The following is a 24,943-nucleotide window of genomic DNA, read 5'->3' as shown; positions in this document are numbered from 1 at the left end:
AAGGTTGATTTGTGAACTATGGCGTTTTCAAGTCTCGAGGCAGACTGCTTTTTTTCTCCATAAGGTTGATTCCAACGTAGTACAATTGATTCAACCACTCTACAGTATGATCCTTGTGCATAAACCTCACCGAATCTGTGAAGCTAGTATAGATAGCGTCCGTGAAATGCTGTTTGGCCACTTATGATAACGCACTCCACGAGGGTACTTGATCCTATTTCGCCAGTCAGAAACAGCCAAGGGGGCATGTCCGTCTCATAGATGGAAAGCCGATTTCAGGCGCGGCCAACGGAACACAGCACGACTTGGGAGTGAAGTTGGTTTACTTGTTAGAACGATCGACCGTTGACGCCAACTCTGCCCGAATACGATCGAGCGCTTTCACCTGCCTTCCACGCTCATCAAAGTTACCCCTATCCAACCACGTCTGCAAGGCAGTCTTTATCACTGGCCACTCATTATCGATAATACTAAACCAGCTCGTATCCCTCGACCTCCCCTTGATAATCTGATGGTTCCTCAATGTCCCCTCATACACATACCCCAACCGCTCCGCCGCCTTCCTGGACGCCGCATTCAAGCTATTACACTTCCACGAAACTCTCCGGTACGGCAAAGCCTTCCCCTCCTGAGCATCAACTGGCTCTAACACGTTCCTCAACATCACATAATGCGCCTCAGTGGCCGCTGCCGTGCGCTGCAGCGCTGGCGCAAACATCGCTCCCACCTCAATCTCACGATGCGCCGCACCAGCTAGCGAATACGCCATAAATCCGAACACCTCTGCGTGCCGTCCGGAGGCTTCCACTTCACCCGTCATTCTCATCGGGTTTAAGCGCACCGGATTGGCTAAAACAGCGTACAAAATAATATCCGGCACTGCAACCAAGTCATTGATTTGCTTGAGAAGATCCGCTTCCGAGCGGACCTCTTCGAACGGAAAGTAGTCCACGAGCCATTGGTTCTCTAATAGCTGAAGGTTACGCCAGAAACTGATCCAATGAGTCGGTGTTGACCAAGGTTCGAGCGTAACGAAGGAACCATACAGAACACAGGAGCGGTCTGGTCCGGCTGCTGGCAGGGTGCTGACAATAGGGCCGAGTTCTGTGTCCGAAAAGATAGGCAAGTCAGTGTATGCGAGAAGCGGAAAGGAATAGGGGAGGCGCAATGTTACCTTTTTCAGTAGGAGTCCTGCCCAAGATTTGGTCTTTGGGGGACATCTTCTACGGTGGTGCGGTCCAGCAAGTGGTTGAAAACAATGGATTGCGCTGGGTAAAAAGGCGCACAGGAGCACTTCTACGTCTCCAGTGTGTTTGAATCCTTGTCTTGAGTGAGATTTAGATTGATAGTTACTTAAGCCGCGTTAGGCGAAACTTACGTGATTTTATTCTTCGGGGTTGCAGTGTGCCGATCATGGCGCCTGTCTTAATGCCAGCCTTTGGTGCACTCGCCTTCATTGGAAAATTGTCCAATGTAACGCCATATAAAATAGCTCTACAAACATCACATATCAGTCTATACGAGCGACAAAGTCTCATTTTGGAGAGTCATTCAACAACATCAGTTGTGTTGTACTGAAAATTCAGATATGCAAACTGTTCCACACAGAGAGATCAGCCAAAGGCCAGCTGGCACTGATAGGTAGCCAAAACCCGCTTTTGACCTCTGAAAGCAGGTGCGTACTTACGTGCTTGTTTTCGCGCACTCTCACCTAAAAAAAAGGCACAAACCCAATCAAAACATCACGATATATGGAAAACACATCAACAATCAACGTTGTGAATGGCTTCAAAAGGCAAAAATGAATGTGTGGAGAATTGAACCCCACCCGATTTGAACGGATAACCTTTCGATGACATCCTATGCTGGAGTCGAACGCGCTACCGTTGCGCCAGAGGTCCTTGTTGAAGATTACATTTGAGATCGGAACCTATTACCTTGCATGTGGGGAAGCGGGGATTTTGAGCGGAGAAAGGAATGGCCAACTCTCGCAACCTTGCAGCGCCTAATTACCTCATTGTGTTTGTACAAAAGTCGTTTGCCTGTTGCGAAAAAGAAACATTTTAAAAGAGCATCATGAAAACAAGTTCTCCGATACCATACCAAGTCTCTACTACAGCCGCAGGTAGTTTCAACGCTACCTGATGGGATTGGCAAGTGTGGCATGGAAATCGCTCTGATTACTTCCTACACCGTCAACAACTCAAGCTACTGAACAGTGCCCCAAAATATGGATGTTTTATCGCTATTCACAACATCCAGTCGATTCAAGACCTTTCATATCTTATCATCGAGGGTTAAGCACGTTGTCGCCGTGCTGGAATGCCATTATTGGGTTCCGGCATAGACAATTTACCTTCAATGACTCCATGTGCTTGAGAAGTTACCCCAGAGCTTAGACAAAGAGGCCACCGTAATTTCAACTTTTGCTGCCTGTAACATAGAAGAAACAAGGTGCTTTATCTTCATTAAGTTGGATTCTATAACTTTGACTCCGGCTGAATATCCTTGTATCAATAGCAGTCAGTCAAGCTTCATGGTCCCAGTATCGTACCTTTCAACCTTCAGTTAGCATGGGCCGCTCGTATGCCATTTCATTTGGGATCCAGGTATCCCTTCGCCCTGAGAGCTCGCTCAAGAATCTCCCGAATGACATTCTCCTTCCTAAGATTGTAGTCGTTCATAGTCTCCCCAAGTGAGTTGCTTACCCCCGCTGCCTTGATCTTGGTCCTCGCATACAGCTCCCTATCATCGTCATGCGCAATGAGCCACTCCTTCATGATGACATGTCTCACCAACTCCGCAGTGTCCTCCTTAAAAACGTGCAAGTTGCAGATGTACGGCTCGTGCATGGCAAAGAAGCGATGCTCATGCCACTCTGGCTCGCGGATAAGAAATTGAAACCCCACCTGCTCTAGAGCGGGCACATAGGCGTCTTCATCCGTGGGGTTCGCCACAGCGAGATCGATGTCGATGACGGCTTTGGCTGGGAGATTGAGCACTGAGGTTGAGCCGACGTGAGTTACGGACACCGCGATTGGGCCGAGAGCGGCATCGATGAGGGATTTGATCTTCTCAAACTGCGCTGGCCACTCAGGGTTTGGAAGTTCAATGGACAAAGAAGGTGTAAACTTCCGCGTCGCAATGCGTTGGATTATTGTGGGGTCATATTCATAATGTTTGACGATATCTTCTACTGAGCAAGGCATGTTCCTTTGTTGATCGTGGACGAAGAGTATTTCCAAGTATCTCAAACTTATAGAGAAGAGGCGCAGTGTGAAATTGGTTGAAATTGAAATTTCTACATCAAGTCTACTTGTGTACATGAATCCAAACTTAAACATTATCGATATGCGGTCGTCGCCAACCATGGTGCGTCTACGACCGGCGTGAGTCATTCGGCCACGCCGTAGGTTACATTGCGTGTACCTGCAACTGCCCTGTCTCATCAATTGAGCGATTTCTGAAACCCGTAGTAAGGGTATTCATGGATCCCCTAGATCAACAAATCGATATGCCCAAAATGCGCACCAGACGAACGTGACTCCGCAGAAGAAGAAGCTGGCGAGGTAGAACACGGCCGCCTGGCTAAGTCAGCAACACTCTCAAGTAGATAAGATTAGACGACGCGCACCTTGCTTGCGCCAACCCATCCCTGCCCGTCGTACAACGGCGCGCAGACGTAGACCGTCAACCCACCCAGGAAGCAAATCGCCGAGTACGCCATAAGCATCATTGGCGCCTGCCATGTGAAGATCATGTTCCACCGGATCTCGACGAGCGGCATCTCCCTGGGGAACCAGCCGCCCTTCTCCTTGATCTTGATGGCGCGGATCTGCGGGATAGGCGGCAACTCCTCGAGAGGTGAGTGCACGGGCTCAACTTTCCTGCTGCGGCGGATATAGAGGATCATGGCGAGCTCCTTGTCTACATTGCGCGGCTTCGGCGAGCGGTGGAGCGTCTGGAAGATGAACTGCTCCGAGGCGGCGAGCAGAATGGAGAAGAGCGAGAAGGAGATGCTGGCGTGCCAGAAAGCCGGGCCGAGCCAGTGCAGCGAGTCAGGAGGCGGCCAGGAGAAGCAGCCGATGACAGCGGCTGAGATCAAAGTGCTCTGAGAATGGTCAGTCCTGGGGAGGTTCGTGCTGGAGAGTCGTAGAAAACAGTGAGACCTACAGCAACTTGTACGAGCTGGAATTCGCTCAACTTCCGGTCCCGCCACCGCTTGAGTTGAGCTGAGATTTCCTCGTCATTTTCGCGATCCTCGACAGCTTTCGCGATGGTCAAAATCGGTAGCAGAGTGTTTTGTTGGTAGAAACGATTGTATGGCAGTGTGAGGATATTTGTAGCAATGTGGGCGATTTTGCTGCTAACAGTTACGAAAATGATCTAAGGCGCGTAAGTGCATGGACATGTTGCTGTGTAGGACCAGGAGTAGGATTCAATCGTACTGCAATTCTGAGGCCGCGGTCGCTCTTGGGTACTCCCGGAACATCGGTCACTCCCTTTTCCTTGTCCATTTCGCGGTGACTTTTAGTATACCGAGTTTCACTCTGACGTGTTGACCATACGAATTTATATACATTCCCGGGGTTTGCAGGCAGCTAGTAGGCAGACCGTGTGCGGAATTTACACAAAGAAGCAGATGACTGGCTGCCTGCCCGTGACCGCGATGTTCCCCCACATCCAACAGGTGATGGTGTCCCTCAAAGACCCCAAAGTCACCATGTCTCAGACCAGTAGCCTCGCGACCAACACCCATCGGCCAGCTTAGCGTCAACTGACCAATCGCTGGCTCGACCTCAGTCATGGAACACGGCGCAGTGTGCCTGTTCCTTGCTCATCGGCCGCACGTCTGCAGCTCGGGGTGCATCTTCTAGCCGCGTGAATGTTGCGGATGGGGAGGCGAGACCTCTTCAGCTCCTGTGTGTCTGGATACGAGCCCATACTCGCGTGCAGGCTGAACTGAGGCGCTCAGCCCTTTTTGATCTCAGCTTGGAACTTGACTGCCCACTCGGAAAACTCGTCGGTTTCACCGGCCCATGGCGCCTTCAGCTGTTCCGAAAGTGCAACAATCTCGTTAAAGCACAGACTCATAACCCGATCGATCTCGTCAGGTGAGAGCTCATAGAAAGCGCCAGCAAGCTCATCAAACATATGCGGCAGCTTCCTGAGGGTGCGCATTGCCTCGTCAAGCCGCTTGGGTATGTCGGACTTCTCAGCAGGTAGTGAGGGAAGAGCTTTCAGTCGCCTTTTGATGATGGCCTGGTAGAGAAGTGTGGTCAGCCTGAGACGCTTCAGGCAGGACTCGAGGCGGTCGCGGATGTTGTCTGGGTCGTCACGAGGAATCACTCCCTGGCCAGCCATCATGTCGTCAATCATCTCTTGGGCCGAAGGCATCATGGAGCCCAGCGCAGAGTCATGGTCCAGGTCGTCGGCATCCTCGTCATCGTCGTCATCGTCGTCGGGTTCCTCCTCACCCCATTCCTTGAGTTCCTCCATGACATCTTTCAACGTCGCCCTGAACTCCTCAACCTTCTTGATGAAACAGCCGCCGATACCGCCGTTGGAGAAATGAATAAGTTCATCGCAGGCAGACCAGATGACACCCGTCGCGGCCATGCTGCCCTTGCCCGGAGTTCCTGAGGCCCCTGACTTTTGCGCAGTGGAAAGAATCTTGCCATCCCTAGGAATTCTTTCCACAAGGCTCCTCAGTTCCTTCAACACAGTGTAGCATTTCCATGACAGATCCCGTCGAACAGTTGAGGTGTAGCGCTCTGCGTCGCATGCCTGGGCGGCTGTGGCGATACCCGGAATCGGCCCGCTGACGAGCTCGCGGAGGACTTTAATGATGGCCGAGGGCGTGAACGGCTCGTTGATGATGAGAACAGAGATTTTGGTAGAGTGGGCCTTGATCAGGGAGGCAGAGTCGCGTGCGAGGGGGAAGGCGTCGACGGAGGAATTTTCAGTCTGCTGAGGAGTGTCTTTGCCACTATTGATAGTGAGAAGCACTGCCTCTAGTTGCTGGAGAAGAGCGACAGCCGTATCTGTCAGCGCATTCAGCGCAGTGGGTGAAGTGTTGGAAGTCGATGGAGCCATGTTGGTGTTGAGTGCCCCGAGGATCCCCTTGGAAGTTGAAAACGACACTGGCGCGTTGAACGGGAGAGTCGGCGTCGAATGTCGGACTTTGGAGGGTCGTTGCTCGCTCGCGTTGATGGAAAAACTGTCAGAAATTCATGATGGCCATAAAAACATTTTGCCCCGCGCCTGCGATCTTGGAGGGGTAAGGTACGTACCTCCTATCCTTTCTTTTCGCGCCTTCCCGCTCGCTCCCTCGAAGCTCCCGCCTCTCCAAGTCTCTTTCCCCAATGACGCTGGTGGAGCTCTGCAGGGATTCCAGCACGTGACTGCCCCTGGAGCAGCCAGCAGCCGCCCAGCTCCAGCTGTAGGTGTCGCCAGCTCCGACCCCCCTGTCAACAGAAACCCACCTAAAGCGTTTTGGGTGAGCTGGAAGTTCCACGAAGTGAAGTAGCCCCGTACCTCGACCTTCCTTCTCCCCATACCTCACCTTTCCAATCCTCCAGACTTCCGCCTTGGTTTGGATCTGGACAGCTTCACTATCACCACAACTCCCAGGATCCCAATTCAGACCCGAACTTGCGTGTTGATGAGAGTTTCCATCTCTTAAACATCCATCAAGATGCGCCAAAGCTACAGCCTGGTGCTTGTTGGCACCTTCCTGTCTGCCGCTGCACCTGTCTCGGCCACTAACCTGCCGAGAGGTGTCGGTCCTGAATGTGAGTATTGGCCGACAGCACATTAAACCCCCCAAATTAGAGGCTTTGTGCTGTTAAATTCTGCACAAATTGAGCATGGTGTTGTTGCTTTTGTCTGTATTCTTTTGCTGCCTTTGTGAAGCAGCCAATTGTCCCTGACCTTTGTCTTGCGGTCTGTGATGTGTCACTAACATGACTCCTTACAGTCGCCAAGTTCTTCGAGACCAAGGAAACCTTTTCCTGTATCGGCCACCCCGAGATCAAGCTTAGCATCAAGCAGGTCAACGACAACACATGCGACTGCCCCGATGGCTCTGATGAGCCCGGTACTGCGGCTTGCGCCTACCTCGATCCCCTCTCCCCTCCTCAGCCCTTCGCTGGCTCCCTGACGGGTACCACCAACACCACCAATGCCTTGCCTGGCTTCTGGTGTGCCAACGTGGGTCACATCGGCACATACGTTCCTTTCATGTTCGTCAACGACGGTCATTGCGACCACGATGTTTGCTGCGACGGAAGCGAGGAGTACAGTGGTGTCGGAGGGGTCAAGTGCGAGAACAAGTGCGCTGAGATTGGCAAGGAATACCGCCGTGTCGAGTCCGCTCGTAAGGACGCCATCGATAAGGCTGCTAAGAGACGCAAGACGATGGCCAAAGAGTCTAGAGAGCTCCGCCGTCGCGTCGAGGCCAAGGTTAACAGCCTCAAGGACGAGGTCAAGGGTCTCGAGACTCGCAAGGACGAGCTCGAGGAGAAGCTGCACGAGATTGAGCGCTCCGAGAAGGGCAAGGTTGTCAAGGGAGAGGGCTCTGGTGGAAAGCTCGGCACTCTGCTAAACCTGGCCAAGACCCGCGTCACTGAGCTTCGCGAGACTCTCGAGGACGTTGTTGCCCACCGCGACGAGCTCCAGAATAAGGTCAAAGAGCTCGAGGGCATCCTCGGTCGCTTGAAGGAAGAGTACAACCCCAACTTCAACGACGAGGGCGTCAAGCGCGCTGTCAAGGGTTGGGAGGACTACGCTGCCAATCTCGCCAACGAGGCCCTTCCCGATGGCCTGGAGGCCGACATCAAGGAGGTCCTTGTCGAGGACTCCGAGACCTCGGGCATCAACTGGAAGGAGTTTGAGGAGGACGAGGGCTCCGACACCGACATCTGTGTGTGAGGTCCTGAACCATCGTTCGGCGCATGACTAACAAAGCCTAGTATACAACTTCGAGGCCTATCTCCCCGATGCCGTCCGCGAGTTTATCCACGGAAAGCTCCTTTCCCTCCGAGTGTGGATGATCGAAAATGGTCTGGTCGCCGACAACAACAAGCCCGGCACTGAGTCTCGGCTGGTCAAGGCCGCCCGCGAGGCCTTTAACTCTGCCAACAGCGACCTTTTGGACAAGAAGCGTCAGCTGGAGAGTGAGCAGAAGGACCTTGACAAGGACTACGGCACCGACGATATTTTCCGCGCTCTCAAGGAAAAGTGCGTCAGCACTGAGGTTGGCGAGTACGAGTACGAGCTCTGCTGGATGGATAAGACCAACCAGAAGTCCAAGAAGGGCGGCGGTCACACCAACATGGGCAACTTTGTCCGCATCGACAAGGAAATGGCTGACGATGAGGAGCGCATTGATGGCAAGAGCCTTGGCAAGGGTCTCCGCATGGTTCTCCGCTACGAGAACGGCCAAGGCTGCTGGAATGGCCCGCAGAGACGTACTGATGTCTGGCTCGCCTGCAGCGAGACGGAAGAGCTCTGGAAGGTCTCGGAGTCGGAGAAGTGCGTTTACAAGATGGAGGTGGGCACGCCCGCCGCTTGCGACGAGCTGCTTGAGCCCCCTGAGCCCAAGGGCAAGGACGAGCTGTAAAGGAACGGAACGAGGACACGCATGGGGTGTGTATAGAGAATTAGCATTTGGGTCTGCTTAGCTTGGCGTACGGGTCATCTGGCTTGGACCAAGTAGAACCAAGTAGAAGGGCTGCATTAGGAATCACAAAAACGCTTCGTATTTCACACTCTTACGATTCCCAAAGTTTCTGAGAGAGGACTCGAATACGGGGTTTGGGGTATCATCTGGAATATTTTTCTTGTTTACACTTAGCTGCCGGCGCCCAGGTCACTACCCCCTCGACGATGCCATCTTCCTCCGCTTGCTGAGCTCCTCCTGCTCGGCCATCACCTTGGCCGTTAATGATGCCGCCATGGGATTGTTGATTCCGCTGATTCTCCCAGAAGCCTCCTTCTTGACAGACTTTGGAGCAACCGAATCGTCTGTTGCCCTCTTCTTGCCTGCCTTGTCACCCTCCTCGACGGCCTCCTCTGCCTTCCGCTTTTTCTTCTTGTCCTTCTTGTCCTTTTTATCCCTTTTCAAGCTGTGGGCGAGCCCTGCGGCCTTCAGGTCGTCCATTCTTTGCACCAGCTTTTTAAGGTCTATTTCCTCGATTGGCAGGATCGGCACCACGTTTTCGCTTTTGAACTCTTCACTGCACTCGGGGCAACTCGACTCCTGGATCTCCTTGATGGCAAGCTCGGCAAACACATGACCGCAGGGAACGAGGTAGACGGCCTTGACCGAGGGGCCCAGTTCCTTTAGAGAAATTGGGCAAGCCCAAATATCTTTCTTCGTCCCAGGCGGAGTATATCGGTGAAACTTGAGCTTGACGATGTCGCGCAATGATTTAATTCCAGTAGACGCAAATGTGAACTCTTGAGAATCGGGGTTGGAGGGCGGTGATTCGGTATTGTCGTCGGAGGGCATCAGACCCTGGAGGATAGACTCGTAATTGTAGAGGCGGCCGCGCCAATCTGAGACGACATTGTCCTTGTCGAGGGGCTGACTTGTCAAGGGGTCATTGTTCCAAGCATGGCCAAGGGACTCGAGGGCATTTGCTTTCAGTTCGCTAACGGTGAGAGCGCGGGCGGCTTCTTTGACGAGTTCGCGACGTTTGGGAATGGAGCCTCCGTCGTTACCCATGGCTGGTGATGACCACACAGAGGGGACAAGTTGATGGTAGAGTACGGACTTGGGGTCGAGCTTGGATCGGATCTGGATCCTAAGATTAGTAGACTCGACCAGTGCTGCAATGGGTGGTCTTGCAAATGGCGTGAGTCGTAATGGTTTAACTTTTGGTGATGGGAGGTCGGGAGGATCACACATGCGACACAGAAAACGGCCAGTCGCACGGCCAGCATTCCAGTGCCACCCGCGGGACGATAAGATAAGACGCGAGTTAGGAATTGAGGAGATGCAGGGGTTAGCAACTGAGGTCAGCAATGAGGCGGCTCCTCCACCACAGCCGCTGTGGAAGCTCCTCGGTTTAGGAACTTGGTGCCACAGTGGGGCGGGACAGTGCGGACAAAAAAGGGGACACCGCAAGTGGCACAGGTTTCGACTGATACACAGTCTGAGTACGGTATACATGGTACCTCACATTCTTGCGCTGTTGCTCCCACGGTTGACCCTCCATTCCACTGTCGCACTTTCCGTCACTGCAGTCAGGTCTTGCTCTGTGTCTGGTTGTAGTTCTAGCACCTCCATCAATTCAGCCTCGTCACTTTGTCTTCAGGAATATTCCTGTCCCGCCTTTTTTTCTTCTTTGCGGCACTCTCCCGACTTGTTCTTATAAAACCACTTTCTCGACAAGCAGAAGCGGTCGACTCGTCGCAGACACACGACGACAGTATTCCCCTCCTTCGCGTCCAACAGCGCGACACCTCATACCCGAATACATAAATCGACCATCCAACGCCTCCCACGCCCGAACCCTCGCCAGCGCAAACGATTCCTTTCACCGCCAGTCGATGTTTTTCCCATTCTGATCCTCGAACGCTCGGGTGCGCCAGCCAGTGAGCCATGGCGACCCAACAGCAGATCGCTCTCGAGCGACTTGACAACCTTGTCAGGGACCTGAGGTCCCGGTACGCCTTCCCATCTCCTCAAGTACCATCTTGGACTTTGAGCGCACCACCTAATACGTTTCCAGAACCTCAGACGATGTTCGAAAGCGAGCGGCATTGCAGCTTAGGGAGCTGGTGCTGGTCTGTCACCGAGGTAAGCCTATCCACCCTTTGGCCTCGGCACCGTTCCTTGCCATTCTTTGCTCAATAGCCTACTGACATGCCACTTCCGCAGACCTCCCCCTCGAACAGTTCAACGCTATTTACGGGCACGTCAACAACAAAATCACACAGCTCATTTCTCACGGAAATGACTCCTCCGAACGTCTGGGCGGCGTCTACGCCCTCGACGCCCTCGTCGACATCGAAGTGTCTGAGCAATCGACCAAGATGTTTGCCCGTTTCAACCAGAACCTCAAGACCATTCTGCGTGGCAAAGACATCAACCCGATGCAGGCCGCTGCCATTGCTTTGGGCAAGATGTGCCGACCAGGCGGTTCTATGATAAGCGAGCTGGTTGAGTCCGAAACCCAGATGGCCCTCGAATGGCTGCAGAGCGAACGAGTCGAGGAGCGCCGCTACAGCGCAGCCCTCGTCTTGCGCGAACTGGCGAGACAGGCGCCCACCCTCATGTACAACTACGTCGGCCTGGTTCTCGATCTCATCTGGAACAGTTTGAGAGACAACCGCCACCTCATTCGCGCCACCTCCGCAGAAACCGTCGCTGCATGTTTTCGGATCATTAGAGAGCGAGACCAGGAACTGAAGCAGACGTGGATGGAAAAGGCTTACGCTGAACTTATGCGCGGTCTGCAGCACGGTACCGTCGAGTACATCCATGCCTCGCTTCTCATGCTCAAGGAGCTCCTCGAGCAGGGCGGCATGTTCATGCAGGACCACTACCCCGAAGCGTGCGAAATCGTCTTGCGGTACAAGGACCACCGCGACGTCACAATTCGGAAAACTGTCGTCCTCCTTATCCCCGACCTTGCGAGCTACTCTCCTGCTGAGTTTGACCGAAGCTACCTCCATAAGTTCATGGTGTACCTTTCCGGTATGCTGAAGAAGGACAAGGAGAGAAACGACGCATTTCTTGCTATCGGCAACATTGCGAATTCGGTCAAGAGCGCCATCGCCCCGTATCTTGACGGTGTTATGACCCACGTCAGAGAAGGGCTGAGCTTGGCAGCTCGCAAGAGAGGCTCGGTTGACGCAGTCTTTGAGTGCATAAGTCGCCTCGCTGTTGCTGTCGGCCAGACCCTCAGCAAGTACATGGAGGCCCTCCTCGACCCCATCTTCGAGTGCGACCTGACGCCAAAGCTAACCCAGGCCCTCGTTGACATGGCCTTCTATATCCCGCCGGCCAAGGATACGATCCAGAACCGGTTGCTCGATATGCTCAGCATGGTCCTTTGTGGAGAGCCTTTCAAGCCTCTGGGAGCCCCGCACCCAAATACCCTCACAGCTGTGCCTGCTGTTCCAAAGGACTCCAAGGACCCTTTGGCGTACGAGCACCGCAAAGCTGAAGTTAAGCTCGCCCTCAACACACTTGGCAGCTTTGACTTCACGGGGCACGTCCTCAATGAGTTTGTCCGCGACGTTGCGGTGAAGTATGTCGAGGATGAAGATCCAGAGACAAGAGAGGCTGCTGCTCTTACTTGCTGCCAGCTCTACGTGCGCGATCCAATCGTCAACCAGACGAGTTACCATGCACTCCAGGTTGTCGGCGATGTCATTGAAAGACTGCTCACGGTGGGTGTATCGGATCCTGAGCCGAATATCAGACGGACAGTCCTTGCTGCCCTCGATGAGCGTTTCGATAGACATCTGGCCAAGGCCGAGAACATTCGCACTCTTTTCTTCGCCCTCAACGACGAAGTCTTCGCCATCAGGGAAGTTGCGATCTCTATCATTGGTCGCCTTGCCCGGTACAACCCAGCATACGTCATCCCCTCCTTGCGTAAGACTCTCATTCAGCTTTTGACCGAGCTTGAGTTTTCTGATGTTGCAAGGAATAAGGAGGAAAGTGCAAAATTGCTCAGCTTACTGGTACAGAATGCCCAGGGGCTGGTCAAGCCATACGTCGAGCCGATGATGTCGGTTCTGCTCCCAAAGGCCAACGACTCGAGTGCTGCTGTGGCCGCGACAATCTTGAGGGCTATTGGTGAGCTAGCAACTGTCGGCGGCGAAGAAGTCTTGCCGTACAAGGATAGACTGATGCCCCTTATCATCGAAGCTTTGCAAGACCAGAGCTCGAACAACAAGCGCGAAGCGGCACTCCATGCGTTGGGCCAACTAGCCAGCAACTCCGGATATGTCATTGAGCCCTACCTGGAGTATCCTCAGTTGCTGGAATTGCTCCAGGGCATTATTCGCACGGAAGGCCAGCGCGGGCCCCTTCGACAGGAGACCATCAAACTGATGGGTATTTTGGGAGCCTTGGACCCGTACAAGTACCAGCAAGTGGAACAGCGTCGTCCGGATGCCCAGCGTCGTGTTGAGAGCACGCAGATGACGGACATTTCTCTTATGATGACGGGCCTCACGCCATCCAGCAAGGAGTACTTTCCAACAGTCGTTATCAATGCGCTCCTCCAGATTCTCAAGGACAACTCTCTCTCGAGCCATCATGCGTCCGTCATTGAGGCTATCATGAACATCTTCCGCACTCTCGGTCTTGAGTGTGTATCGTTCCTGGATCGGATTATTCCGGCTTTCCTTGGCGTTATTCGCGCGGCAGACAAGACACGTCTTGACTCCTATTTTAGCCAGCTGGCCACTCTTGTGTCCATCGTCAGACAGCACATTCGCAATTTCCTACCCGAGATCGTCGAGATCTGCCAGGAATTCTGGAACACCACGAGCACCCTACAGTCCACCATTATGAGCCTGGTGGAGGCCATCTCGCGGTCCCTTGAGGGCGAATTTAAAATCTACCTCGCAGGATTACTGCCCCTGATGCTCGGCGTGCTTGAAAAGGACGCCACCACGCGACGGACGCCGTCCGAAAAGGTTCTTCACGCATTCCTCGTCTTTGGGTCAAGTGCCGAGGAGTACATGCACTTGATCATCCCTGTTATTGTCAGGACCTTTGAGAAGCAAGGTCAGCCCACCCCGTTGAGGAAGCAAGCGATCGAGACGATTGGCAAGATTACGTATCAGGTCAACCTGAACGACTACGCTGCCAAGATCATCCATCCCCTCACCCGCATTTTGGGCAGTGGAGATATCACGTTGCGTGTTGCAGCTCTGGACACTCTCTGCGCTTTGATCCAGCAGCTCGGCAAGGATTACCTCCACTTCATGGGCACTGTCAACAAGGTCCTTGCCCAACACCAGATCCAACACCAGAACTATGACTTGCTCGTCACCAAACTCCAGAAGGGCGAGGTGCTCCCGCAAGACCTTGGTGGCGGTGACCGATTCATTGACCGCGTTGACGACCAAGCAGCGTTTGCCGACCTCGGCGCGAAGAAACTGGAGATGAATGCTATCCATCTCAAGCAGGCATGGGATACGAAGGGCAAGTCAACCAAGGAGGATTGGCAGGAATGGCTTCGTAGGTTCTCCACGACCTTGCTCACTGAGTCGCCCAACCACGCGCTTCGCGCCTGCGCCGCCCTTGCCAGCTCATACTTGCCGCTTGCGCGTGAGTTGTTCAATTCGGCATTCGTGTCATGCTGGAGCGAACTATACGAACAGTTTCAGGATGAGTTGATTCAGAACATTGAAAGCGCCATCAAATCCGAGAACGTCCCCCCCGATCTGCTCGGCCTTCTGCTCAACCTCGCCGAGTTTATGGAACACGACGACAAGGCCTTGCCCATCGATATTAGAGTTCTCGGTCGGGAGGCTGCGCGCTGCCACGCTTACGCCAAGGCTCTACATTACAAGGAGCTGGAGTTCCTGCAGGACCAGAGCAGCGGGGCGGTTGAAGCTCTTATCGTGATCAACAACCAACTCCAGCAGTCTGACGCAGCCATTGGTATTCTCCGTAAAGCGCAGCTTTACAAAGAGGGAATACAGCTTAGAGAGACGTGGTTCGAGAAGCTAGAGAGATGGGAAGAGGCTCTTGCCTTCTACACGAAACGCGAAATGGAGGTTCCCGACGATAAGCCTGTGCCTGTCGAAATTATCATGGGCAAGATGCGATGTTTGCACGCCCTCGGTGAGTGGGAGGCTTTGGCCGGCATTGCCGGTAACACCTGGGCCAACTCCTCGCCCGATGTACAGCGTTTGATCGCTCCCCTTGCGACCGCGGCTGCATGGGGCCTCAGCAAGTGGGATTCAATGGACAACTATCTGCAGTCCATGAAGCGCTACTCGACTGACCGATCCTTCTTTGGCGCCATCCTCGCTCTGCACCGCAATCAGTTTAGGGAGGCTGTCAACTGCGTGCAACAAGCTCGAGAAGGCCTCGATACGGAGCTCAGTGCACTGGTTAGTGAGTCGTACAACCGAGCTTACCAAGTCGTGGTTAGAGTCCAGATGCTGGCCGAGCTTGAAGAGCTCATCGTCTACAAGCAGACGGACGATAAGAAGAAGGCCACGATGAGACGTACCTGGGAGACAAGACTCAAGGGCTGTCAGCGAAACGTGGAGGTATGGCAGAGGATGCTGCGTCTCCGCAACCTGGTTATCAGCCCGACGGAGAACATGCACATGTGGATCAAGTTCGCCAACCTTTGTCGCAAGTCCGGTCGCATGGGTCTCGCCGAAAAATCTCTGAAGCAGCTCATTGGCGTCGAGCAAACCCCTCTGGAGACTCTGATTCCTTACTGGAACGAGAGACAGCAGCCGAACGCCGCTGTGCCGAGAAACATTCCCTCGCAGGTCATCTACGCTATGCTCAAATATGAGTGGGAGGTTGGCCAACAGCCCGCGTTCCGCACATCTGGGATCTCCGAGAGGACGCTCTACTGCCTCCGCAAGTTTACGAATGATTCGGCGCACCGTTATGAGGCGACCAAGGCCCACCTCACGGCGCAGGCACCAAATGGCATGGACTTGTCGAGCGAGTACGGATTCCCGCATCAGATTGACCCCAACCTCATGAACCCTCAGACGCAAAAGGCTCTGTACGATCAGACCGTTCTCTTGGCCAAGTGCTATCTGCGCCAGGGCGAATGGCTCATTGCCTTGAATAAGGAGAACTGGCAATACGAGCACGTTCAGGACATCTTGACTTCGTACTCACAGGCCACCAAGTACAACCCGCGTTGGTACAAGGCGTGGCACGCATGGGCTCTGGCCAACTTTGAGATTGTGCAGGCCCTGTCCACCAGAGGCGAAAGAACCGACCACATGGTCATTGAGCACGTTGTGCCGGCTGTTCGGGGCTTCTTCAAGTCGATTGCGCTGTCGGCTGGTAGCTCTCTACAGGATACGCTCCGTCTCCTGACTCTTTGGTTTACACACGGCGCCAGTGCCGACGTGAACGCGGCCGTCACCGAAGGGTTCACTAATGTCAGCGTCGACACCTGGCTGGAGGTCATTCCGCAGCTGATCGCTCGAATCAACCAGCCGACACGTCGCGTACAGCAGTCGATCCACAGTCTTCTGGCGGATGTTGGTAGGGCTCATCCGCAGGCTTTAGTTTACCCATTGACTGTTGCGATGAAGTCGTCGCAAAACACCCGCCGATCGAGGTCCGCTGCTCAGATTATGGATAGTATGCGTCAACACAGCGCCAATCTCGTCGCACAAGCCGATATCGTCAGCCACGAACTTATCAGGGTCGCGGTACTATGGCACGAGCAATGGCATGAGGGTCTCGAGGAGGCTTCGCGGCTCTACTTTGGCGACCACAACATCGAGGGCATGTTTGCAACTCTCGAGCCACTCCACGACCAACTTGAGCGTGGCCCGGAGACTCTGCGCGAGATCTCATTCACCCAAGCCTTCGGAAGAGACCTTACCGAGGCCCGCGAGTGGTGTCGTCAGTACGAGGCTAGCCGAGACGTTAATGATCTCAATCAGGCATGGGATCTCTACTACCAAGTCTTCCGTCGCATCTCGCGACAGCTGCCGCAGCTTACTACTCTTGAGCTGCCCTACTGTTCGCCGAAGTTGCTGGCCGCCAAGGATCTCGATCTCGCAGTGCCCGGAACCTACCGCAGTGGCCAGCCGATCGTCCGCATCATGGAGTTTGAGGGCACGTTCACTGTTATCAACAGTAAGCAGCGGCCTCGCAAGCTCAACATCAGCGGCAGCGATGGTGTTTCATATGCCTTCTTGCTCAAGGGCCACGAGGATATCCGCCAGGACGAACGAGTTATGCAGTTGTTCGGTTTGTGCAACACCTTGTTGGCGAATGATTCTGAATGTTACAAGCGACACTTGAACATCCAGCGGTACCCGGCAATCCCGCTCTCCCAGAACTCCGGTCTGTTGGGATGGGTACCCAACAGTGACACTCTTCACGTGTTGATTAGGGAATACCGTGAGAGCAGAAAGATCCTCCTTAACATCGAGCATCGCATCATGCTCCAGATGGCCCCCGACTACGACAACCTCACGCTTATGCAGAAGGTCGAAGTCTTTGGCTATGCTCTTGACAACACGACGGGTCAGGATCTCTATCGTGTGCTGTGGCTCAAGAGCAAGAGTTCAGAGGCTTGGTTGGAACGCCGCACCAACTACACGCGTTCTCTGGGCGTCATGTCAATGGTTGGATACATCCTTGGTCTTGGTGATCGTCACCCATCGAACCTCATGCTCGACCGTGTGACCGGCAAGATCATCCACATCGACTTTGGTGACTGCTTCGAAGTGGCTATGAAACGCGAGAAGTACCCAGAGCGTGTGCCATTCCGACTTACCCGCATGCTCACCTACGCCATGGAAGTAAGCAACATTGAGGGAAGCTTCCGTATCACGTGCGAGCACGTCATGAGAGTGCTGAGAGACAACAAGGACAGTGTCATGGCCGTTCTGGAAGCGGTGAGTTCATTTGTTGTCGCGTGCTGCTGTCTTTAACTAATCCGATTCCGCAGTTCATCCACGATCCTCTCCTAACCTGGCGCCTTACGAATGCGGCCAGTCCGGCGGGACCGAACTTCCGATCCGAACGCGAGACAGCCCTTGCTGGTCCGCAGGCCGCCCGAGCTCGTCGCCCATCAGTCCTCGACGCCGATGTAGCACCCTCCGAACTGCTCGCCGCGGGCGATCCTGCCATGCCGGGGGGGCCCGTCGCCCGCTCCCGGTCAAGGACCAACTCATCGATGGCTCACGACGGCAGTGTTGTCAACGGTAACCACGGGCAAGACCCTACGGAGATACAGAATGCGCGGGCTGTGGAGGTGTTGGATCGCGTTTCTCAGAAGTTGACTGGCAAAGACTTTAAGCCGAATGAGGAGCTTGATGTCATTAACCAGGTCAACAAGCTCATCACGGAGGCGACGAAGCTGGAGAACCTCTGCCAGCACTACATAGGATGGTGCAGTTTCTGGTGAACCAAGCGACATGCAAATGGAGACCCAATGCTGGAAACCGCGCGATGAACAAGGTGTCTCCGGGAAAAGGGGGCAACCCTTGAGAATTCTGGAAAGGTCTTTGGGTGAGTGGCTAACCGCTGCGGTGTTGGCGGCATTTCTCTTCAATGTGTGAGTAGCTTCCCTGGCTCGTATACCAGGTCTTTTCGCTTCTGCTTCTGTCTATGTATACCAGATCATGGATCACGGGGGGATGAGTTTGTTTTAGGGGTCGCACGCAGCCTTATCTGCTTAGTCGAGGCATCATGGCATGGCGTAATGGCAAACAGAAAATTCAATGGTAATTCTCCACATGATGCATTCCCGAGGCCTGCAAATGATATACAATATGTACAAGTATGGAGCGTACTCGAGCGCGCCCATTGTCCATTACTATCTTTTTCTCTCGTTTACGCCATCAACTTCATCCTCAGATCTTCTTCAGTGTGACGCCAAAGGGCCGGGGCAAGATGCTCTCGGCCGATCCATCGTCTGCGGCGGTAACAACAAAATCGTCCAGGGCCAAATAGTTGTATGTTTTGCGGTCGATCAGGCCCCAGGTCTGGCACCCGCCCTCAGGATAGAACAGCTTGCCGTCGACCTCTGGCTCATCATGGTTCTTGTAGACGGCGCGCCACGACCACTGGTTACCCTCTCGGATGTTGGTCGGGTAGAGCCTCCCACTGACGTTGAAGGTCTTGCGCGAGGGGCTCAGGCCGTAGTTGGGGATGTTGGCGAGCACGTTGACACCGCGGACCGTGTAGTTCGTGAGTGAGAGGCCCGGGCCGTCGTCAATGGAGAGGGTGAGGGTTGAGTTCGTCTCCTCGTCGGCGTATGTTCCTGCAAAGGCGGCATCGGCGGACTCTTTGTTCGCCTGCTCGAGGGCCGGAATAAGAGCTTCTATCAGAGGGCTGATGACCTGGGCGGGGAACAGAAAGGAGCCTGCCGCCTCTGCGCCTGCGGTGAGGATGGACACAACGAGGTCGTAGTCCGGGACGACGATGAGCACGTTGGTATAGAGACCGAGGTCGCCGGACTTTGTGTAGAAGGACACCGGGACGCCCGAGTCGAGAAGCGTTGAGGACGTCCAAATCTCCCAGGGAGCGCCGATGGAGTATCCGCGGGACGAGGTGAAGACCCGGGGCTTCAGCCAGGAGCCCGTGTCGATACCGAGGTCGGAGGAGAGGATCGCGGTGCCGAAGGTGAGCATGTCGCGCGTATTGGTGTAAATGCCACCGGCGGAGGCGTAGACGCCGAGGTCGCCACCCCAGGTGGTCTCTCCCTTGGGGATAAAGCCCCAGGCGTTATTGGCGGGGACGGCGATAGACGTGTTGGTGAGGCCAAGGGGCGTGAGGATGGTTTCGGTGAGGACGGATTCGTAGGTCTTGTTGGTGGCGGCTTCGACGACGAGGGAGAGAAGGGAGAGACCGATGTTGGAGTAGACGGGGGTCGTGTGGGGACGGAAGACGAGAGGCTTTCTGTTGAGGCCGCTCAGAAGGTCTGAAAAGTGTCAGGAGACTTGGTACAGAGGAGGAATGAGGGTGAGGCTGCCTACCCTTTGCTGTGCAGGGTTTCGTACCCCCAAGGCCGGAACACGTAGGTTTCGTGTCATTAGAGACTGGTGGGAGGCCTAAGGCTGCCCAGTTGCCGGGGAAGATGGCAAGGTCGGTGGCGACTACCAATGGTTAGTAACGAAGGGGGCAGACAATGAAGAGGGGAAACTGACTGTCACCTCCCAACCCAGAGACGTGCGACGCGAGGTCTTCGACGGTGATGTTGTCCCACGGCACGAAGTTGAGCTGGCCCTCGTTTTTGATGGCCTCTGTCTTCAGCTGCGGAAGGTACTTGGTGACGGGGTCTGTTCCCTTGACATGGGTGTTCTGCAGAGCCGTAAGGGTCGTGAAGAGCTTGGTGATGCTGCCGCCCCGGTAGACGGTGTCGATATCGACCTTTGAGGTACTGCGGTTGTCTGCAACGGGCGGGGTGAAGTGCCAATCGAAAAGAGGGCGATCCTCGTGGATAGACTTTACACCGATAGAGATGCCCGTTCCTTGGAGGGAAGAGGTCTGGCTGACAAGCCCCTCTTGAAATTTTTCGATGGCTTCTTTGACGGCAGTCGAGTTTCTGGGCGTCTTGGATGATGGGAGTGTTGGGCCGAGGGGCGGGCACGGGTTGGCCTGGGTGCCTGTGAGGAGGGAGGCTGTCGTGATGACGAGGAGAATTTTGGAAACCATGATGATGGTACCCACAGCTGGCTTAGACAACAGATGGGGTATCAAGGGTGAACAGAATGCGGATATATCGTGTTGCAAAGACACTGGGTGACTTTAGAACTGGCTTGATCTTGGGAGTATTTTCATGCGGCACCATGGGACTAATTATATCATTCGTGAATGGTGACTAGTTCAACATTTAGACAAGAACGGGACACTGGAAGGTATTCCTGGATATCGAAGTTCACATTAAAGCTCAGCCACGGGTGTACACGACATGGGGCTTTGGTAGCTACGCAAGTCATGTTGATCCCCCTAAGCTATGAGCTACTACAGCCCTCTACCAGCAACGTAGATCCTGAGTTAGAGCCTCAGGAAGTCCGGCATCACCAATCGCGTGGCATCTGACAGCAGATCCTGAGCCCCAATGTCTGTGGACTTGCAAGTCACCTCCAAGGCAACAAGCTCAAGCTAGTAACGTGCTCCAGTGAAAATAAGGTTAAATCTCGTTGTTCTGTATGTACTCAGCCTCCGGTACATGGACCTGAGCAACGGACGATCCCTGCCGTCAGCCAGTAGTCCAGGCTGTGGGGAACCAACCCTGGCTGCGCCAGCAGGGCAAACCGTCTGCTGGGGCTCGAGGTTGGAATACTCTACACAGCCGTGAGGGAAAGTCGTTCGAAGGTGGCTTGGCCGTCCTATGACAACGATGGCATGGCAGAAAGCTTGGATGAGATTGAGTGAAGGGATTCAGGTTGTCCAGATTGAACGATACGAGAGTACGTACCGAGACGGACAGGGAAGGGATAAACGGCAGCCTCCCGGGTTCCACATCGGTAGGATTTACAAGTACCTTGTGGGGGCGCTGCGGGGCTAGCACGGGATCCACAGAAGCTCGGCGATTGGTCAGCTCGCAAACATAGTCCGAGCTGTGTGACCAATCGCGGTAGCTCATCACTAACATTCCAGCCGCTAGAATGGAACCTGCGGTTAAGGGTCGAGGAGATCTGGACTGTGCCGCTTCCTTTAAACTAGGTAAACCAAGGAAACTGAGCGCCATCGCTCCATCTGAAGCCTTGACGCCAAATTCATTGCAGCCCGCGCGATGAGACGTCACACTGGCAGTGACAGGCTTGAGAATACACGCACCCGCGCGGCCTCCATGTTGTAATCGTCACCGTCTTTGCTCAAGGCAGAGACATTCTCTCGGCTCTCGTTCGACAATTGACGCCGCGACTCTGGCGCGAAGGATTGTTCATACTTATTGACCAGCTCCTAACTTTCACGAACGTGTCCATACAGTCTTGGAGGATCTGGCCTCGAATCAGCTGTGGGTTTGTTGCCATTCATCACCACTCTTCTCAAGACACTCGCAGAAGCCCCTCATACTCCCCTCATTCTCTCCGTGTGGCCACAGATACAAAGTCCTAATCACGCCTCTCTCCATTTTCCGAGGGACGCTTTGACCTGATTGCTCGCCTCGGATATGACATCTCGGACTGCGTCTCTCTCAACTGCTCTGAATCAAAACAAACTGGGGCACTCAGGGAACACCAGGTCCCAAAACCCCGGCATTGGCCCAGGACGCCCACTTCACGTCAGCAGGCTAGAGGAGCTCGCACCATGAGCACGACGGCTGTCCAACAAATGACGGGGCCTGGAAGTACGCCGCCGGCGTCATTGCAGGTCCCTTCTGGTCGAAAAGGCACCAAGAAAGTTCGGACTGGATGTGTCACCTGCAAGTTGAGTCCGAGCCTTCCTATTATCTGATCTTTCCCCGGCGCTGGTGGCCCGATTGACTCCAGCCCTCGCACCCATCACCTCATGCCTTGTCATCTCAGCTCCTCAGCTCATCTCTCCTCGCCTTACACTTTCCCCTGCTAATTCCGGACGCCACACCCAGGATACGAAAGGTCAAATGCGACGAGACCAAGCCTGCATGTGTCCGCTGCATCAAGACGGGGAGGAAATGTGACGGCTACTTGCCTGCCAGGCAGACGGGCAGCAACTCCAGCGGCAGCCCTGGTTCTGATGGCATCTCGCGTTTAAGCCCGCCTGTCTCACCTTTTGCCGATTGGGCTGGGGGGACTAGAGAGCAGCGCGCCTTTGACTTTTACCGCAACTTTTCTGCTCCGTCCATCTTCAGCGACGGCGTCGCCTCGACGTTATGGAAGAAGCTGGTGCCGCATTTTTGCCATGCCGAGCCCGCCATTCGCCATGCCGTCCTCGCCATCAGCAGTCTTCATGAGACGCTCGCGCTGCCTCCGGGCTCCAGTCCGGCTGCTGAGGAAGGAAACAACAACGGAGTGCTTACCAACACGTTTGCTGCCGAACAGTACGGCAAAGCTTTGAAGTGTCTCCAAGAATGGAAGCCGGCCGAGTCGTCGCCCGCGACGGTGCCGTTACTGGCATGTTTGTTGTTCATCTGCATCGAGTTCATGCTTGGTGACGAAGGCGCGTCGCAGGTCCACATCAACCAAGGCAGACTCATCTTATCCCAGCTCGAGCCATCAAGCGAGGTGGACATTATCAAGAAGCACTTTGTGCCCATTTATAGTCGGCTCGCACTCGCATCATTCCTCTTTGGAAGCTTCCCCGCTGCCATACCTCCGAACATGAAAGCGAGCCCCGCGACGAGTCTATACTTTTCATCAGTAGACGAGGCCGAAGTCGTGCTGTATGAGCTGATCGACGACGGGCTGCGGTTCACGGCGCAGGCGAAGAGGGCAGTGTATTCATGCCCCCCGACGGATCCGACGTTATTGGACCTGGCCCGTGAACAAGACACCTTTCTCGCAAGATTGTCACGATGGCACGTCGCCTTTGTTGTGGCCTCAGCCATGGACGACTCGTTGAGCAAAGGCAAGCTGTGCATGGTGTACTACCACGCAGCGAGGATCGCCATCAGCACCGCAATGGACACCTTGGAGACGGCGTTTGACACCCATATTCAGGCTTTTGCATCCATCATCAGCAACGCGTCAGAGTTTGTGCATGCGTCACGGAAAGCTTCGGGACGTGACCCTTCCAAAGCCGCCATGGCGATGCCCAAATTTGTCTTTGATACCGAGATCATCCCGCCACTATACTACGTCAGTATTAAATGTCGGCACCCGATGCTGCGGCGGGCGGCCGTGGACTTGTTGAGACAAGACTCCGTTACTAAGAGAAGAGAAAACCTATGGGACGCGCAGATGCTCTCCGAAATCGGTAAGCGGTGCATAGATATTGAAGAAGAAGCCGCCCTTAGCCGCAAGGAGTCGCTCGACATGACCGCAGGCTGGGACACAGCATCCTGGGAAGACCCGAATGGTGTGCCCACCCGTCTTTTCCCCGTCGAACTCGACCACAGCATCGACTGTGAATACCCAGTGCTGCGGTATCAGTTCCCTCAGATCCCCAAGCGCCTCAACCACCAGCTAAACGCGGAATACGAACGGACCAGAGACGTTGTTGGCGATATCGTCCGCAGCAGACACACAACGCCCGGATCCATGTCCGCGGGGTCGACGGCGTCGTCTGGCAGCAGCGCTGGGTGGAGCGCCTACCAACTCGAGCCGCCTTATGGTCTGCCCGAGTACGCAAGGATAAAGAACGCGCTAATAGACAATGAATCGAAGAAGGGAAGCTGGGTCACCATCTTCATGGACCCTGAGGAGGCTGGAGCGGCGCATTGGAAGGTCACCAATGAGTTTATCCGGCGGTGATATCCGTGCATGGAGGGAGATCCTGGTCAAAAATTCTTTGTCCTGGGGGTTTTATGAATAGTAGGTTATTACCTAGAGCGTACACATGTGTTCAGGGGCGAGCTGGTGGCATGTCGAGCCGAGATGTTGAATAATTCAGAATCAATTCACTGAGGAATTCTCGAGTGACCATATAAGGCATTTCGACAACAAATCTTAGCCGAAACAATGCGCCAAAACTAGAATGCAGAGGCTGGGTGAAGTCTAGGGCTCTGCACTTCAATGAGGCATAGATGGACTCGCGTCGTAAATGGGTTTCCAAGGTATCCAATGCCAAAGGCCAACAATTATACAATACTGAAAGAATGGTTTGTTTCGGGAAAGGGGGGAGGGGCTTAAGATGAGTACTTCTGTGACAGCTAGATACCAGAGATAGTTTGAAAGCTGTCGTAGAGTCACCACTTAGGGTGGAAAAGACATAAGGAAAACGGCTTAGATTTCTATGTGCAGGATTGCCTTGTCTAAAACAAATAAATATGTATCCTGCGTAGTGGATCTGCACAAAGGGACCAGACTAATAGTTAATCTAGGCCTAGCGCAAATCTCACAAGGCTACGCGATATACGTGAAGGCATTGCAACACACCCCCCTAAGCAGATTAACAAATTCTAACCGTTATACGTTTAATAATAGCTATATATAAAAGAATTACTTTAAAAAAATAAATAAAAATATAAATATTTATTCTTAAAATAATAAATATAAAAGAAATAATTATATAATATTATATTTAGTTATTAATAATAAAAAAACTACTTTTTTTTTTATTACTTTTAAATAATTTAATTAAATTAATAGCTTTTAATTAGCTAATTAATTATTAAGTTAAGTATTTATTTTTTTTAATAATATTACTTTT

General features: G+C 53.7%; 8 protein-coding genes and 1 non-coding gene across 9 annotated transcripts; 3 read left to right on the top strand and 6 right to left on the bottom strand.

Annotated features, from left to right (window-relative positions):
- Window positions 1–1,818: 1,818 nt before the first annotated feature.
- ColSpa_tRNA_273 lies at window positions 1,819–1,901 on the bottom strand. Its single transcript is given in 2 exon segments — window positions 1,819–1,854; window positions 1,866–1,901. It is a non-coding gene; the product is annotated as a tRNA-Trp (tRNA).
- Window positions 1,902–2,594: 693 nt separating this feature from the next.
- On the bottom strand, window positions 2,595–3,209 carry ColSpa_10312 (UPF0160 protein; the record flags this gene model as incomplete). Its single annotated transcript, XM_049276524.1, has 1 exon — window positions 2,595–3,209. The coding sequence occupies one exon, from the start codon at window positions 3,207–3,209 to the stop codon at window positions 2,595–2,597; it is 615 nt and encodes a 204-aa protein (XP_049132481.1).
- Window positions 3,210–3,619: 410 nt separating this feature from the next.
- On the bottom strand, window positions 3,620–4,517 carry ColSpa_10311 (uncharacterized protein; the record flags this gene model as incomplete). Its single annotated transcript, XM_049276523.1, has 3 exons — window positions 3,620–4,111; window positions 4,174–4,386; window positions 4,449–4,517. 3 exons carry the CDS (start codon window positions 4,515–4,517, stop codon window positions 3,620–3,622), a joined length of 774 nt encoding a protein of 257 aa, XP_049132480.1.
- Window positions 4,518–4,971: 454 nt separating this feature from the next.
- On the bottom strand, window positions 4,972–6,096 carry ColSpa_10310 (uncharacterized protein; the record flags this gene model as incomplete). The annotated part of the gene is made up of 2 exons (XM_049276522.1): window positions 4,972–5,327; window positions 5,559–6,096. The coding sequence occupies 2 exons, from the start codon at window positions 6,094–6,096 to the stop codon at window positions 4,972–4,974; spliced, it is 894 nt and encodes a 297-aa protein (XP_049132479.1).
- Window positions 6,097–6,697: 601 nt separating this feature from the next.
- Window positions 6,698–8,623, top strand: ColSpa_10309 (glucosidase 2 subunit beta; the record flags this gene model as incomplete). The annotated part of the gene is made up of 3 exons (XM_049276521.1): window positions 6,698–6,794; window positions 6,980–7,924; window positions 7,974–8,623. The coding sequence occupies 3 exons, from the start codon at window positions 6,698–6,700 to the stop codon at window positions 8,621–8,623; spliced, it is 1,692 nt and encodes a 563-aa protein (XP_049132478.1).
- A 252-nt stretch (window positions 8,624–8,875) lies between these two features.
- ColSpa_10308 (repressible acid phosphatase) lies at window positions 8,876–9,730 on the bottom strand (the record flags this gene model as incomplete). Its single annotated transcript, XM_049276520.1, has 1 exon — window positions 8,876–9,730. One exon carries the CDS (start codon window positions 9,728–9,730, stop codon window positions 8,876–8,878), a length of 855 nt encoding a protein of 284 aa, XP_049132477.1.
- An 879-nt stretch (window positions 9,731–10,609) lies between these two features.
- ColSpa_10307 (serine/threonine-protein kinase/endoribonuclease IRE1) lies at window positions 10,610–18,107 on the top strand (the record flags this gene model as incomplete). Its single annotated transcript, XM_049276519.1, has 4 exons — window positions 10,610–10,674; window positions 10,740–10,807; window positions 10,889–17,595; window positions 17,649–18,107. The coding sequence occupies 4 exons, from the start codon at window positions 10,610–10,612 to the stop codon at window positions 18,105–18,107; spliced, it is 7,299 nt and encodes a 2,432-aa protein (XP_049132476.1).
- A 448-nt stretch (window positions 18,108–18,555) lies between these two features.
- On the bottom strand, window positions 18,556–20,359 carry ColSpa_10306 (beta-lactamase-like protein ARB_00930; the record flags this gene model as incomplete). Its single annotated transcript, XM_049276518.1, has 2 exons — window positions 18,556–19,625; window positions 19,852–20,359. 2 exons carry the CDS (start codon window positions 20,357–20,359, stop codon window positions 18,556–18,558), a joined length of 1,578 nt encoding a protein of 525 aa, XP_049132475.1.
- Window positions 20,360–21,961: 1,602 nt separating this feature from the next.
- ColSpa_10305 (aspercryptin biosynthesis cluster-specific transcription regulator atnN) lies at window positions 21,962–24,045 on the top strand (the record flags this gene model as incomplete). Its single annotated transcript, XM_049276517.1, has 2 exons — window positions 21,962–22,054; window positions 22,180–24,045. 2 exons carry the CDS (start codon window positions 21,962–21,964, stop codon window positions 24,043–24,045), a joined length of 1,959 nt encoding a protein of 652 aa, XP_049132474.1.
- Between the last annotated feature and the right edge of the window lie 898 nt (window positions 24,046–24,943).

Source organism: Colletotrichum spaethianum (genome assembly GCF_022836535.1).
Source record: "Colletotrichum spaethianum MAFF 239500 DNA, contig34, whole genome shotgun sequence".
Lineage (NCBI taxonomy): Eukaryota > Fungi > Ascomycota > Sordariomycetes > Glomerellales > Glomerellaceae > Colletotrichum > Colletotrichum spaethianum.
The sequence above is the reverse complement of the archived record's forward strand: the minus strand, read 5'-3'. Positions and strand labels throughout refer to the sequence as shown.